At 34.1% G+C, this 16,285-nt stretch overlaps 2 protein-coding genes across 7 annotated transcripts in view; one reads left to right on the top strand and one right to left on the bottom strand.

Moving 5' to 3' along the window:
* Window positions 1-16,285, top strand: part of CTNNA3 (catenin alpha 3) — a 1,946,492-nt gene that overhangs the window by 726,633 nt on the left and 1,203,574 nt on the right. The gene's annotated exons all lie outside the window — the stretch shown is intronic.
* LRRTM3 (leucine rich repeat transmembrane neuronal 3) overlaps window positions 1-16,285 on the bottom strand; it is a 203,428-nt gene that overhangs the window by 153,033 nt on the left and 34,110 nt on the right. The window contains exon 3 of one of the 3 annotated variants that reach the window (XM_037805374.1): window positions 11,245-11,432. The exons of the other annotated variants lie outside the window; for them this stretch is intronic. Coding sequence (XP_037661302.1) covers window positions 11,415-11,432 — 18 coding nt within the window. The 3' untranslated portion in view covers window positions 11,245-11,414. Of the gene's footprint in view, window positions 1-11,244; window positions 11,433-16,285 lie in introns of those variants that run through there. 3 annotated transcript variants of the gene reach the window in all.

Genomic DNA, 16,285 nt, shown 5'->3' with positions numbered 1-16,285 from the left:
AAACACCAGAAATGGACTGGCTTTTATAAAAGGGGGTTTATTTGGTTACACAGTTACAGTTTTAAGGCCATAAAGTGTCCAAGGTAATGCATGAACAATCGGGTACCTTCACTAGAGGATGGCCAATGGTGTCCGGAAAACCTCTGCTAGCTAGGAAGGCACGTGGCTGGCATCTAGTCCAGAGTTCTGGTTTCAAAATGGCTTTCTCCCAGGATGTTCCTCTCTAGGCTTCAACTACTTTCCAGAATGTCACTCTCAGCTGCTCTTGGGGTGTTTGTCCTCTCTTAGCTTCTCCAGAGCAAAAGTCTGCTTTCAAAGGCCATCTCCAAAATGTCTCTGTAAACTGCAGTTCCTCTCTCAGCTCCTGTGCATTCTTCAAAGTGTCGCTCTTGGCTGTAGCAAGCTCCCTCCTTGATTAGTGCATCAGTAAACTAATCAAGGCCCATACTGAATGGACGGGGCCACACCTCCATGGAAATTATCCAATGAAAGATCTTGACCACAGCTGAGTGATCACATCTCCATGGAAACATCCAATCAAAACTCTCCAATCCAATCAACACCAATATGTTTCCTGCCCACACAAGACTGCATCAAAGATAATGGCGTTTTGGGGGAACATAATACATCCAAACCAGCACACAGACTATCTTGTGGATGGACTGGCACAAAGCCATCATGAAAACTGAAAAGTTATACACAAACCACTGAGCAGAGCACTCTGTATTTAACATTTATAGTCACGAAGAATCTAAGAGCCTGAAGGGAAGTCCAAGACTGATCACTTCCCAATTCTTGATTCCTCTTTGCAGTATCCAGCCAAACAGTCTTCAAGCTTTTCCAGAACAGCTCAGGAAAAAGAGACTTTACCAGCTAATTTTCCCACTTATAACAATAGTTGCTGACTCAGAGCCAACCTGAACAGGGGACAGCTTATCAAATCACAGCTAAGCCAAATATGTCCCTGTCCACAATGCTTAATCATCCACGCTAATGCTTTTCAAAGGAAATTAGTATGTTCATTTGTACTCTTTGGTACTATTACTTTCTACTCATTGGTACTATTACTTACTACTAATTAAACATGAATATCTTTATTAGAAAAGTTGCTGTGATAAGAGCTATACGTTTTTTAAGTGCTCCCTGTTAGGGAACACATCTGTACTGGAGTTAGCCATCAGTGCATATTGCAGAATCATATAACAGTTTTCTTAGTTTGAAGTAGGCTTTTCTAAATGTTGGAATGCTGATTTTAAATGCCACTGAAGAAAGATCCTTTTGGTCAGATAGAACTACCTTTGATTCAAAGCCTAATGTTTCGGAATTGCTTCTGCAGATTTTAGGCCCACTCTTGATTCAGAGCTTGTGTTGAGCTGGGCTGGAATACATTTTTCCTTAAGAAGAAAAGAGTAATATAAAGAACTCTTATAACTCAATATGAATAAAAACAACTCATTAAAATATGGACAAAGGACTTGAACCAGACATTTCATAAAAAATGTACAAATGGTTAGTGAGCACATGAGAAGATGTTCAATGTCATTGGTCATTAGGGAAAGGCAAATTAAAATTGTGTTGAGATACCACCTCTTGCCCACTAGAATGACTAAAACAAACCAAACCAAAACAAAACAAATACTGAGAAGTTAAGTGTTGTAGAAGATGTGGACCAATAAAACTTGTATACATTACTGATGGGAATGTAAATGTTATAACCAAGTAGGAAAACAGTTTGGGAGATTTTTTAAAAAGGTTAGTGTAAATGTACCCTACAAACCAGCAATTCCACTCCTAAATATTTACTCAAGAGAAATGAGAATATATGTTGATGAAAAACCAATAACACAGATGTTGATAGTAGCTTACTTCATAATACTCAAAGCCTGGAAACAATCTAAATGTCCATTTACAAGTGAACGGATATACTAGTATGTTGCATCTGAATATACAAAGGAATACTACTCAGCAATAAAAATAAACAGACTGCTTCACTTCTTTATATTTCTCCTTTCATCTTAAGAAACAGCTTACTCCTGCCCAGGTTACTACGAGCTCTGAATCAGAAATGGACCTGAAAGTAGGTTGAATGAAAGAAAACAGACACAGGAGTACACTGAACAGTTTCAATTATGTCAAGTTCAAGAACAGCCAAACTAATCTATGGTGACACAAACACATCAGTCATTGTCTGGTGCAGAGGTGGGAGGATTAACTGCAGAGGGGCACAGGTCAACTTTCCTGGCTGATAGAAATTTTCTGTATATTGATTTGGATGGTAGTTACACTGGTATATACAGTTGTCAAAACCTATTGAATTGTACACTTCAAATATGTGCATTTTGCTGTATGAAAATTATACCTCAATGAAGCTGATTAAAAATGAAGTAAATAAGAATATAACAAGATTATTTTGGCACATATTTAACATACCCAAGTAAATTTTAGACTGTGCAAAACGCAAACTATATGCTGCTAATTATAAATGAAATTATTACTAAAGCAGACTTAAAATGGCTTCTATATAGAAAAGCTTGGTTACTAATAAATTTAGTTATCCAAAATTAATGTTTGCAAACTAAAGATACTTTATTTTTCAGTTTAATTCATATTGTCCTTGTCACTTATTAATCTGAAATAGTGAGAATTCGTGGTAACATCAATGTTAGTGTCTTATATCCAAAAAATGAGAAATGGCCAAGTAGAGTAAATATCATGGAATTTTATGTTTATTGCAGATTTTCATCATCAAAACTCGTGTATTGTAATCTGTATTCCTTTCTGTTTCATTTCAACTGAAAATTGAATTACTGACATTTTTTATAAGTTTTAAAAAATTATTTTCATTGAGTAGGTTGATCAAAGTAGAAAATCACTTTAAGCGATTAAAAAACATTCCTCAAATGTTTTACTATTATAGTACATATTTTTTCTTAACTTGTATAAAAACTGCTTGTGGTTGACTGAATTTTTAATACTGATATGTCTGAATATTCTTAGTCCTTTCTGCTATATTTATTTATCCTACTTTTCTGTATCTATGAAAAGTTTAAACATCCTGTTTGATAGAACCCTTGAATAGTCTCTCTATAAAACTTTTAATATTATGGATTTCCTTATGTTATGTCTTACTTAGAAAAAGTAATATATGAAATTTTTACCACTGGAAAGAAGCATTAAAACAATCTGGATAGTCCAAAGTTAACTGTTCTCCAAGAATAATTGCACCCAAAATAACATTCATACTGAGAAGAGAAAGAAGATTTAATGTTTTTAAGTTAATGAAATGCATTCCAATAAACTGTACATATGAGAAATTTTGAACTGATAATTTCCCTATAGTTAAGGAAGGGCTAGACTCTGAAACAGAGTAACAAACAAACGGAAAATAAGATCAGCCTGTGAGAGAAATAAAGCTTTGTTCACCCAACTTGTACCTGAAAAATCACAATAAATTGGTGATTTTTTTCAAATCCAAGAGGATTACAGCCCCGCGATGAGGAGTAGATGTGCGATGGTGACCCTAAAAAAACTGAAAAACTCAGTAGATTGTAGAGCTCAAGACATTCTAAAGAATCAAAAAACAAAGCTTCAAGAATAATGAAGAAAATGTTCAAAAATAATTAAGGGTTAAACAGAAGAATATAATTGCTTTTAATTTTCTATTTCTGAAAAAAAATCTTGCCAGAATGAAATATACTAACGTGCACTGCACTGTTTTAAAGCAAAAGAATATATTCTGTCTTTATAGATAAAGGAATAATTTTGGCCAAGAAATCCTGAAGAAAAAACCTACCGTGATGTAACTTTATAAAAATAGTAGAGATGACAGGATTCTTTCTAATTAAAATAAGTTATGCTGATGGTGTGTTTTCTGTCTGTTAAATTTTCACCATTGGCAGGGTTTACCTGTAAACTCAGTGAAGTGGGAGTGGTTTATCCTCTTACCTCCCCAGGCCAACACAGTAATGATGATGACAGTCACTAACATTGAGCACTTACTGTTTGTAGGCACTGTCCTAGGTGCTTTACATAAAGTAATTCTCATAGCAGACGAGTTGAAATATATTCCTTATTTTAAAGACTTCAAGGGTTTAAGCAGGTTGATCATAAAGTCTTGGTAATGGATGGTGGTGATGGTAGCACAACATTGTGAAAATAACAACACTGTATTACATATTTGAATGTGATTAAAAGTGGAAATTTTGTGTTGTATATATGTTACTAGAATAAAAAATAAAACAAACAGGATGTACAACACAGAGAACCCTATTGTAAGTGATGGACTATATTTAATAATATAATTAATAAAATGTTCTCTTATTAATTGGAACAAATGTACCACACTAATGTAAGGTGTTAATGATAAGGTGGTATATGAGAACTCTATTTTATGCATGATTTTTCTGTAAACCTACAAGTTCTCTAATAAAAAAAATATATATGGGAAAAAAGAAGTCAAATAACTGGCACACTGTCACCTAAATGATAAAGGGTAGATTTGAGAATTAAGCACAATTTGATGCTTATTCTAAAATCTGTGCTGCTTCAATGTCACGATCCTGTCTCAGATATGTTCTGGATAGTTAAAGAAAGTCTAAGGTGATAAATCATTTTTCCATTAAGGTCTTGGAGAGGGAGAAGAGTTCAGAAAGGGAAAAATGATGAAAAATACTCAGAAATGCAAATAAATGTGCATGAAGGGAAGAAGAAAGAAAGGAAGGAAAGTAAAGGAAACAACTGGAATCTTGGCACTATTAATAGATAACATTTCTATTCCATTTGGTTTGAGGGCATTTCCTTGTTTGCACACTGAGATTTCTTGAGAACTTATCTTTATTATCCTGTGAAAATGAAGAAATGTCAGGAGGAAAGAATAAGCATACAGAGAATGGATTTGTAGTCTATCTTCTAAGTCTTTTCAGGTAGAATTCAAGTATTATTTGGGACTTATCTGCTATCTTTTAAAATAATTCTGTCTGGAGGCAAGGAAAGGACAGACTAACTTTCTAAGATTCTGTTCTGATATTTTGTGAAAATAATGTCATTATTTAGATGCAGATTTTCTGGTTGTATTTGTTAGATATTTCAGGTCACTCTCACTCTTAAAAAATACCTCTTTGAAACATAGTTTCTTTGTGTTATATTTTATGTAAATCTAAGTGGGCATTAAAATTTACCCTACTGGAAGAGGGCTTTTGTTTGTATTTATTTGTTTGTTTCAAGTATAGATCTTTTGTGGGATATGAGGAAGACCAATTGGTTTATGGCTACCAGAATCCTCACTGAACTCAAATATAATATTACCATAAATGTCTTAGAAGAGAAGAATAATTGCTTGATAACTGTGATAAATAGAAAACTGACGTGTGTATGCAGGAAATATATGGATGTCTTTCTAAGAGATGGTATTGTAAAACCAAGAAGTAAACTCACAAAATGCAAGAGAAAAACTGTAAAGAAATCACAAAAGCCATTCCTATGACTGACTATAAAGTTTTGTGGATGCTTGAACCTAGTATCTGATCCTACTATAGTTCAGGGCTTCTAAACTTCATATAATTAAGAGTATTGGTCTTATTTGTGTGTTTAAAGTTGTGGCTGTCTCTGTGAGGACCGGAGATTTGTTACATGTAAGAATGATTTTGGGGTTGATATATCTGCTACTCATTATATGTATGGAACTAGCCTTGACTCCCAATCAGTTCTAGTCTCAAAGTACGTTCTAATAATGATGTTCTGACAGAAAGCTTTTAGGTGGATCACTTTTGTTACCTTCATCTTTATATAGTAATCCTGAGAGTCAGGATTTTTGTTATTTCTGTAAGGTGCTTCTGATAGATGGAGTTATACAGTAGCCATGATGCTATCCATGATATGGCAATATAGGTCTCCAATGTCATGAAACCTTATGACTGTTGTGAGAGGCTGTTTTCTCTCTCTAGTGTGAGACAGATAGCTCACATAAAAAGAAACATAGCCAATAAACATACAATATGTTCAATCTCACCAGGAATCAGATAAATTTGAATTATATCAATTTTGACTATCAAATTGGAAGAGATCTTAAAATGTCTACACTCTAGGTACAGAAATAGGAACTTTCATAACTACTGGGAGTAGTTATAATACAAATTACCAGGAAAACAATTTGGTGCTATGGATTGAAAATGCTAAAACTTTTGATACAGCAATTTGGCATGTAGGAATGTATCCTAAGGAGATAATAATCATGGATATGATCAAGATTTTATGGAGAAATCTGCGCTAAGTGTTCCCCCCCCAACTTTTTAATTTTATACATTACCCAAATGTGCATCAATAGCGTAATGATTAAATTATTGCACATTCATTTGATGGAACGACATGAAGCCATTAAAACTCAAGTTTCTGAAGAAGTTTTAATGACATGGGAAATGCTCACAATGTAATAATAAGTATAAAAACAAGAAATAAAAGTGATATACAGTATGATTCCAGTATATAAATATAAATGCCCACACATAGATATAAGAATGTTTGCTGGTGGTTTTATCTTTTCATTAAAATTATATTTATTCAACATTTTCTTATTAATTTTTGATATTTTTCAAAAATTGTGCAATGAGTATATTTGCTTTTACAAAATCAGAAAATAAAGCAAAAAATAGTATTTTAAAAGCAATAAACAGATAGAAATGTGAACATCTATTAAAAGTGTACATTTTAAATTTACTTTACTACTAAATACTCGAGTTCATAGTCATTAATTCATTCTTCTTTAAACAAATATTTATTGAGTACATTTTCTGTGTTTAGATGCTGTTCTGGAAACTGGAGAAACAAATCATTTTGTTTGATGAAAGCCCCTGGATATTATCTTGTTTAATCACTCTATTTTCAGATTTATTAATTTTCTTCATATTCAATTTTTTCATTTTTCTTTTCAAAATATGATTCTACATATTTCTTCATATTTTCCAGCTTAAATTCATTTTTTTCTTTTTCTAGTTTATTTCCCTTACAGATATGTCAAACTGAAATAAATCTCTCTTTATATATATATATGTATGTGTGTATGTATATAGATATCATATTTATTTAGATATATTCTCTGAAACAATCCCAGCTATTCTTTACTTTGCAGGCGTGGCATTTTAAAAATCTAACAGAATCTATAGCCAAGAACAAACTAATCTTATCTGATGACAGTGGAGATGATACTGTGATCTTGAATAATTCCAATAAATCCTGTGGGTTTATTGGCAAGTTTTTCTAGGAGCAGATTGGATCTTTCAGCATCAGCAGTCATGGAACAAAAAACTGCATCTAAGTGGTAACAACTTTCCGTGCCTTTAGTGTAGACTTGTCCTTTTATAAAAAGAGGCTAAACCAGTTCAGTAGCTATTTAAAAATCCATTCATCAAATGGCATTCTTAAATGTTTGAAACACATTGAATTATAGATTTCATTACTATTCAGTAGTGTATTAGCTTCCTTCCATCTAAGACTTTATTAACTACTCATTATTACAGAATTGAATTTTTTAAGGGGGTACATTCCATCTTAATCAGAATTTCATATGATGGAAACATATTATATTTAATATTCCTTAAATGGTACTGTTTGCAAGTGTTGCATAAAATTAATGATGATTCAGATCTACTAATGGGATTACTTTACTTTTTATCACCAGTACATTTATCTTAATTTACAGTTCACCTCAGAATATTCTTAAGACTTTATTCTTACTTTCTTCATTTTATGATGTTAATAATTTTTTGAAATTTACAGTTCCTTATTTTTTTTCTGTAAAAGATGACTTTTAATAGACTGTCTGACACAGGCCTACCTCAAATGGTTGTATAATTTGTGTGGGAATGCAAGTGGGATGAAATCCTGCAGTACTGAGGAAAAGGTGCCATTTTATAAATCACCAAGCCAGAGGGGGTGATTTTGTAGGTATTTTTTGTAATTCATATAAATGCACTCTATATACTAGTAGAGGCCCTGGTGTTATAGAAATAGCAAATATTTTCATTGTTAACAAATGGAAGGTCATGGTTCACGTCAAGGGTAATGTATGTATGTATGTGCATGAAAACATGAGCAAAAAGTTTGCATTTCCAGAAAAATAATCCCTATTGTTGCCTTATTATCAGACTATCAATTATTCTCATGAAATGTTAATAACCTGCTCATAATAATGCCAGGTTATGTGTTATGCCCAGTGCTTCTTATTGCTATTGGAACTCACAATTAAAAAATCACAACGAGATGGGCCATCTTGTCCAAATATAAAATGGTATATTGTCAGTTGTACTTCAATTCTCCTTATCCCATTTCTTTGTGTTGTAATAGGGAATGAATCTGGGGATGAGTAGGAAAATCTCCTAAGCATGTCTTGGAAGAACTATCTGGCTCTGTGTGGGATAGGAAATGAACACAGAGGTGTGGAGATGTGAGTGTACTGACTGAAACATGTTTTACTTCTCATACCAAGTTGTAAGTACTTGGTTCACCAGTCAGAGATCCTCTCTAACTTGTTATGATTCTGTTTTTTTGTTAGTGGTTAGGGAAGGGCTATTTTATTGTCAATAGCAGCTCTTATTATTTTTACCCTGAAAATCAAGTGTATGCCCCATTAGATTTACAACACTAAACCTACCCAAGTCAAGCTATGTTGAAAAGCTTCTTTGAATTTGATAGCTTACTTTTAGCAATTTCTTTGTATAATCTGAAAGGTATTTTCTGAAAAAAAATTTTGCATGGTTGAGTTAACCCAGCTACATGTTAATTCTTTAAGATGATCAAATTTACATGACATTTGACATTTTTAATATATAATGGCATCCAAACAGATCTATTTTCTGTTGCATCATAAAGGGTCTTTATGGCTTACTAACAGTATTAAGATGATAAAACTCTGTACATCAAAAATGGGAATAAGACTTTTTTACATTAAAGTTTAATTAATTGGCTAAAATATGATTTAAAATGATTTGTTCACTAATTCTGACAATGATACCTACTTTTATGTGGTTTCTAAATATAATGAAACTATTTTCCTTTACAAATGATAATGATTAAAATAGCTAACATTTGTTGAATTCTTACTGTGTACCAGATGCTTCACTATGTTTTACAGCAGCCCTATAGAACAAGAACTATTATTATCTGTGGTGGCTTGCATTGTATTTCCCAGCTTGGACATGTTCATGGTCTTGTCCACATTCTCTTGGGTGTGGACCCATAGTATATAAGATCTCTTGAAGATAATACTTCAATTAAAGTGTGGCTCAACTGAATCGGGATGGGCTTTAATCTGTATTACTGGAGTCCTATATATAGCAGAGTAAAAGTCAGACAGAGAGAGAGAAAGCTGTGGGGAGGAACCAGAAGCTAGAAATCCACAATCAACAGAACCCAGGAGAGAAAAAAAAAAGGTGCTGTCATGCTGTCACACGGGCATTGCCATATGACAGAAAAGCCAAAGATTAAGGATTGCTGGCCGCCAGCCCCAGAATGACATAGTCTTTGGGACAAAGCATCACTTTGCTAATGCCTTGATTTTGGACTTCTCCTGGCCTTAAAACTGTGAGCCAATCAATTCCCATTGTTAAACCAACCCATTTTATGGTATTTGTTTTAGCAGCTAGGAAAGTAATACATTATCCCTGTTTTACAAATGAGGAAACTGAGTCCAGAGATCTTAAATAACTTGTCAAAACACTATAGACAAAATACTTAAATCTTGAGTCTTGAGAACAATATATGCTTACTTTACTCTACTAAGCTGTACTACATTTATGCTACCACCCAGGCTTATATAATGCCTGCAAAGCAACCTACAGGTTTTAGAAACTGCCGAGCAAGTATACATTTCTTCCCAAATCATTTTATAACCATAAGAAGGCACACTTCATGAAATTAATATCTTCATTTAATGTAGAAAATATTTGGCAACTGAAAGTACTTTTCTACCCTCCCATCCTTTGAACCATATATAGCCATTGACAGAGCAAGGAAGTAAAAAAAGATGGAAGGGAGAGAGAATCGATTCCTGAAGGGGTTTGCTATCATTTTGCTTTGGAAGGATAATCAGTAACCCTTCTCTCTACATGGAAGTCACTAAGAGACTTTGGGAGCTGTCTCTATTGGACAGAAAGTAGCTTTTAAACATAGCCCAGAGAAGACTAGTGCATAATCTAGGGGATTGTTTGCCCCATCCATGATTCCCAGCTTTCTCTGGTCTGCCACAAAATATAGTAGCCAGTTGAATAGAGGCAGGAAGTTTGAGGAAAGATTCACTTATTTGCTTCAATTCAGCAGGTAGAGTGTGACAATTTTATTATAGAATTCACCGAGTTTTATTAATTTTTTAAAGAAAGTTTATTGTTTAGCACAATTCTAGGTTTACAGAAAAGTTAAGAAGATAGCACAGAGAGTTCCATATTCTCCCCACCTGATTTCCCCTAATATTAACATCTTGCATTGGTATGGAACATTTGTCACAATTAATGAACCAATATTCTTATATTATTATCAACTGAAGTCTATATTGTATTCAGATTTCCTTAGTCCTTACATAATGTCCTTTTTCTGTTACGTGATCCCATACAGGATACTACATTGCAATTAGTTACAATGTCTTCTTGGGCAACTCTTGGCTCAGACTTTCCTGGTTTTTAATGATGTTGACAGCTTTGCGGAGTACTGGTTAGGTATTTTTGTAGAAAGTCCCTCTATTGATATTTTTCTGATTTTTTATCATGATTAGACAGGGGTTATGTGTTCTGGGGAAGACCACAGAGATGAAGTGCCATTCATCCCATTGTTTTAAGGGTACATATTATCAACATGTCTTATCACTGTTGATATTGAACTTGATCACCTGGCTGAGGTAGTGTTTGTAAGGTTACATGCTCTTTTAAATTTTATTTAATTACCAGAATGATCTTTTCATTTAAAATTATTGAATTCAATTTTAAACATAATTTATCCAGGCAGCAGTGGAATTAGAACTAGCAATCAGTACACAGGTTATAGTACTTAAGAGATGGCATTGCATATTTAGAGGAGTGATAGGAGGAGGAATTACACAACAAAAAAGTGTTTACAAAGACGAAATTTTTGGTTGTGTATATGGCACTAGAATAAGTTCTTTTTAACAAGTTACAGGCTTATTAATTTCTAATAGCTTTACATTTTCTAAAATTTTGTCACTTGAAAATATAATTTTCTGTTAAATGTAATTCAAAGCACAGGTTTAACATTAGGCAGGGTTTAATTCTGAGGTTTGATTTGAACTTACTTGATGGATAGACCTATGAGGGGTAAAGCTCAGGAATCACAAAGTTGATTTGGGTTGATGGTCTGTACCTCTTCTGTATTCTTTCTCCATCTCTTTCTCTTACTCCCATATTGCCTTAGTGCTTTTACGGAGGGATCGTGAACTGTAAGAGAAGAATACCAAGTGCAGGCTACAGTACTAATTTATGACTGTCCTGCGATGGTCATCAAAGATGCCACTTCCTCTGAAGTACATCATGAGTCCCCTGACAGAAACACTAATGCATAAGTATAATGTTGAAGATAGATAAGTACAACTTCTAGTCTAGAGGAAGGATGCTACTCTTATGCTGGGAATGCTCTTCAGAGAACAGGAATCTTTAGTCTCTATTTTCATGACTATTTACCATAACTATCTGCTGATAAACAGTTTGTCCATTTTCTTACTTTCTCCATAGACAGTATTTTTAAGACAGTTTTTAAAGAATATATAATTTTAAAGTATGCAAAATAATGCAAAGAAATTGAAGAAAAACACACTGTTTCTAATTCTTTCTTCAATAACTGGGAAATCTAGGGACCAGAAAGGAGAAAAAAATTCACTGTTCTCCTTCATTGCAGCATTTTCATACTTTATCTAGGTCTAAGAGGGGGCAGAACTTTTATTGATTCCCAAAACAGTGTGACAAAGTTTTTTTCCTATGAATTAGCTATGGATAAAAATTAATGTTTATATACTGATAAAGATTCTCAGAAAATGAATCCTTGAAAATAGGGCAACTTAAATTTCTAACACAAAGTCCACTCAGCTTCCCCTTTCTCCTTTGTCACTTGCCTTCTCAGTTAATATCATCTCACCCTGCTCCCCTTCAATGATAGACTCTTGGCCTCTTTCTATATTTACACCCAATTTCTAGATACCATATGCATCTTACCACAAAAAAGGACTTTAGGATGACTATCAAGGGTTAGGGGCAACCCAATATGCCTTTCTACTGTACACACAACTGGAGGTGACTGACAATTTATTTGACACTCAGAAACAATTATGATAACATTCTCACACTTCTTGAGCATTTTTAGATTCCCTATTATTTACTCACTTCAATTCTGAAAGTAATGGTCGTGGGGAGAGGATTTAGCACATAAAATTTTATTTAGGGCTCAGTCTCATGGTGATATTTTCCATACTGAAGACAAAAAAAAAACAAAAACAAAAAAACCCAACCAAACAAAAACCCCCAAAATCTGAGCTTTAGAGAAGTAAATGATTTCCCAACATCACATGGCTCATAAGTGGCAAAGGTACAGTTCAAAGCTTGGGTCTTTTGGCCTCAAAACCCTCATTCTTTCTGTGACATCATACAACATTTCTGTGATTATCCCATCCTATACAGGTATCAGCCACTAATTAATACTTACAGTATTTCTAGAGCAAATACCAAACCCTATCTTATGTTTTATTTTAAGCATCATACTTAAAGTAATCTTGCTTAATAAACAGAGTGTAATACAGTTTTGGCAAAGAGAACTATGTGTGGCTTTTATGGCTATGATAAAATATGCTGGACTTCACAGAAGGCAGGATTTCAAATGACCTCTTCATTCATTCATTTAACAGTTATCTACTGAATGCATGCTTTATGCCATGCACTGGGAATAGATCAGTGAAAAAAAAAAAAAAGAAAAAATTCCTACCCTTTAAACAAATAAACAAAAAAAAAAAAACAGATAAACAAATAAATATGTTTTATGGTGTTACTTGCTTTGGAGAACAATAAAATAAGGAGAAAAATAATTTCAAATAGAGCCTTTTTAAGTACTTGAAGGCTTACTAAGGGTGACATTTGAATAAGGACTAGGAAGAGATAAGGCAGTAAGCCCTGTAGACATAGGGGAAGAGTTTTCTTAGACAGAAGGAAGACCAAGTACAGAGGCTCCAAGACAGGAGCTTGCTTGTAATGACCACTGGGAAAGTAGAGGGTGCTGAGAAAATGTAAATCAGATTCTGTAAGGGCTTGAGGCCATTGAAATTGTAGTGACTTTAGCTTTCACGCTGAGGGAAATGGAGGAGCCGTTAGAGGGTTTTGAGCAGAAAAGTGACATAATCTGACTTATGGAATATTACTCTTGTTGCTGAGCTGAGATGGGGTGATGGGTGGAAGTAATTAGGAGGCTACTGTAATAAACCAGGCCAGGAATAATGGTGACTCGAACCAGGGTAGTAGTAGCAGAAGGAGTGGGTAGGAAGACGTCAGATTCTGGTTATATTTAGAAAGTGGTGTTAACAGAATTTGGTGATGATTTGGATGTGGGTTTGTGAGACAAGAAGCATTAAGGAAGATTCCAAAGGCTTTGAGCTGAGCATTCCATTAACTGACATGGTAAATGTTAGGGAAGGAATAGGTTTAGTGGGAAGGGGGTGGAGGTGGAGATGAGGATATGTTAGGTTTGAGATGTCTATTGCTCCTTTAAGAGGTGATATTGAGTAGACAATTGGATATATGAATCTAGAGTTTTGGAGAGAATTCCAGGCTAGAGATATAAATTTGGAGTCATTTGCATAGGTCTGGATCAATAGTTTTGAAGAAATAACTAAAGGAGGAAATTTAGACAAAAAAGAGAAGAGGTCCAAAGATTAATTTCTAGAGCACCCAAACATCAAGAGGTTGGTGAGATTAAAAGAAACCTGCAAAACAAACTTGTCATGGGAGGCCAGTGAAGCAAGAAGAAAATCAGAAGCAAGAAGAGTCCTTGAATTTAATGAAGATAATATGTCAAGGAGAAGGAAGTTATCAACTGTGTCAATACTGCTGTTATGTCAAGTGAAATGATGATTGATAAATGACGTTAGATTTAGCAACATAAATTTCACTAACGACCTTAAGGGGAGCAGTTTCAATGGAATTGTGGGTGACAAAAACCTTTAGAGTAAGTTAAGGAGAATAAGATGAATTGGGTATCAGAGGTTATAGACAACTATCGAAATGACCCATATTTACATAACACTACATTTATTGCAGATATCTCTAAAGAGAGTTTTTATGATCACCAATTTTTTGAACAGACCGCAGTTTGAACTGATCTGGTGCAAGATCTTGCCATTACAGCATTATTATCACAAAGTAGCACATATAATACTGTATCACAAATTTGTGTTTTTAATATTGTAGTAACTTTTAATATAATTGGATTCACTTGTAAACTTAAAAAATGATTTTATACATTTTAAAACATTGTTCTGCAAAAGTGTCATGGGATTAACTAGGAGTCCTTAGCAAAAAGTTTAAGAACCAACCCTATTAGGGTCATTATCAAGATATCTATAGGTTCTTCCCTTCTGGTTCTACCCTTTATTTACAATGCCTCAATTCCTCACCCTACCATTACCTTATTCCCTTATTTTCTAATTGTACCCACACAGTGGGATTCAAAGTGAAGTTTTCTATCCACCATAGATCCTATACCACCCTTTTCCATATTTCCTTCTTATAATTTAGATCTCAAATGTTCTGCTATAAAGAGATGCTTAACGTGCAAAGTGAAATGAGCCGTCCAGTAACTTTCAGCAGGTCAAAGATGGAATATGTTCATAATATTTAGATTCAGTAAAATGTCATCTGTTTCTCTCTCTTTTCTTTTGTAGGCACTTATGAATGATTAAATTATATCTTCTTGCTACATATTATCTGAGAAAAGATAATTCCAATTAGCATTTAGTGCTATGCCCTAAAACTTTGTGAAGTTCGTAACTACTGTTTTGCTGTAGGGTTGCAAATGAGACAGACTGAAAAATCCAATCAGACTTAGCTGGTATTTTCCACCCAGCATCTGATTTGACAACTAGAGCTGTAGTCAAGTTTATAAATCAAAACGGAGCTGACTGGAAAGTGATCTAGTGATGCAGAAATGCCTCATGATTTTTGCAGAAGATTTGTGATAATTTTTATGTTAATGTAATAGAATTAAAAGTAAGTTATGTTTTAAATTTTTAAATTTCCATTGTAAAAACAGTTTTTTTGTATTCAGTTTATTGAAAAGTAAAGTTGTCTGCACAGAGACAGGGTTGAGAACTTGCAGAGAGCAAGAGGTATGTTTAGGGAGTGTACTAGAGGTGAATAAAAATATTTCCAAATAACTATAAGGATCAACTCACATAGCTTACACACCTGGATTGAAGAGAGTTATGAAAGGAAATAATTATGAACTCAGAAGTAGTCTAGACTTGTAACAGGATCTGTTGGTTCTAGTTTGAGACTTTGCCAACTCATGTTTGGAAACTTGGATGCTGAAGTGCAGGTGTGGAGGGTATATTCAAGATTGGGTACTTGCCAAGTGGCTTTGGTAGAAGAAGATGGAGCTAAGAAAGATATCAGTTTGTGAATATTAACAAAATGGCTTACTCTTGAATTTCAGGTAGGAGAGAGAGAAATGTGAGGGTAAGAAAAGAAAAGTGGGCTAAGAAATTAGGAAGGGCTCAAGAAATTAGGGAAATGAGGGAAATGCAGGATCAATTACTTTGAGAGTTGAAGACATGGAATGGAGGGCATTGGGACAAATAAGGTTGTGGAATGTTAAATCTGGAAGTAACAATAGAAATCATCTACTCCAATCACTTCATTTTCTAGATGATCCAGAGAGATTAAGACTTCTTTGTAAGTTCATGCAAATAAGCAAGGATGAAGCCTTTAGAACTCAGGACTGGACTCCCAACCTTTCCATGCTTTTCATTCCCATGATCCCATTGCCACAGAAGTAGAAAGAATGATAATCCTGACTCCTCTTAATAAAATACATGAGTTGAAGAAAGATTTAATTATCTCCATTGAGCATGAAGATTGAAACAAAAATAAGTACAAATCTTATCTTGGCTTGTAGCTCGGAGTGTTCCCTAAGCATCAAACCAGGCAGCTGCTGAATGCTCTGGAAGTTTCCTCTGAGACTACCACCATGATCTTAGAAAATTTGGAGACCGGAGATTATAAAGAGGGAGAAGTTTTGAAAAGAATAAAAGATT

This window comes from Choloepus didactylus, chromosome 15 (assembly GCF_015220235.1).
Source record: "Choloepus didactylus isolate mChoDid1 chromosome 15, mChoDid1.pri, whole genome shotgun sequence".
NCBI lineage: Eukaryota > Metazoa > Chordata > Mammalia > Pilosa > Megalonychidae > Choloepus > Choloepus didactylus.
Note: the sequence above shows the minus strand (reverse complement) of the source record. Positions and strands in the feature narration are given on the sequence as shown.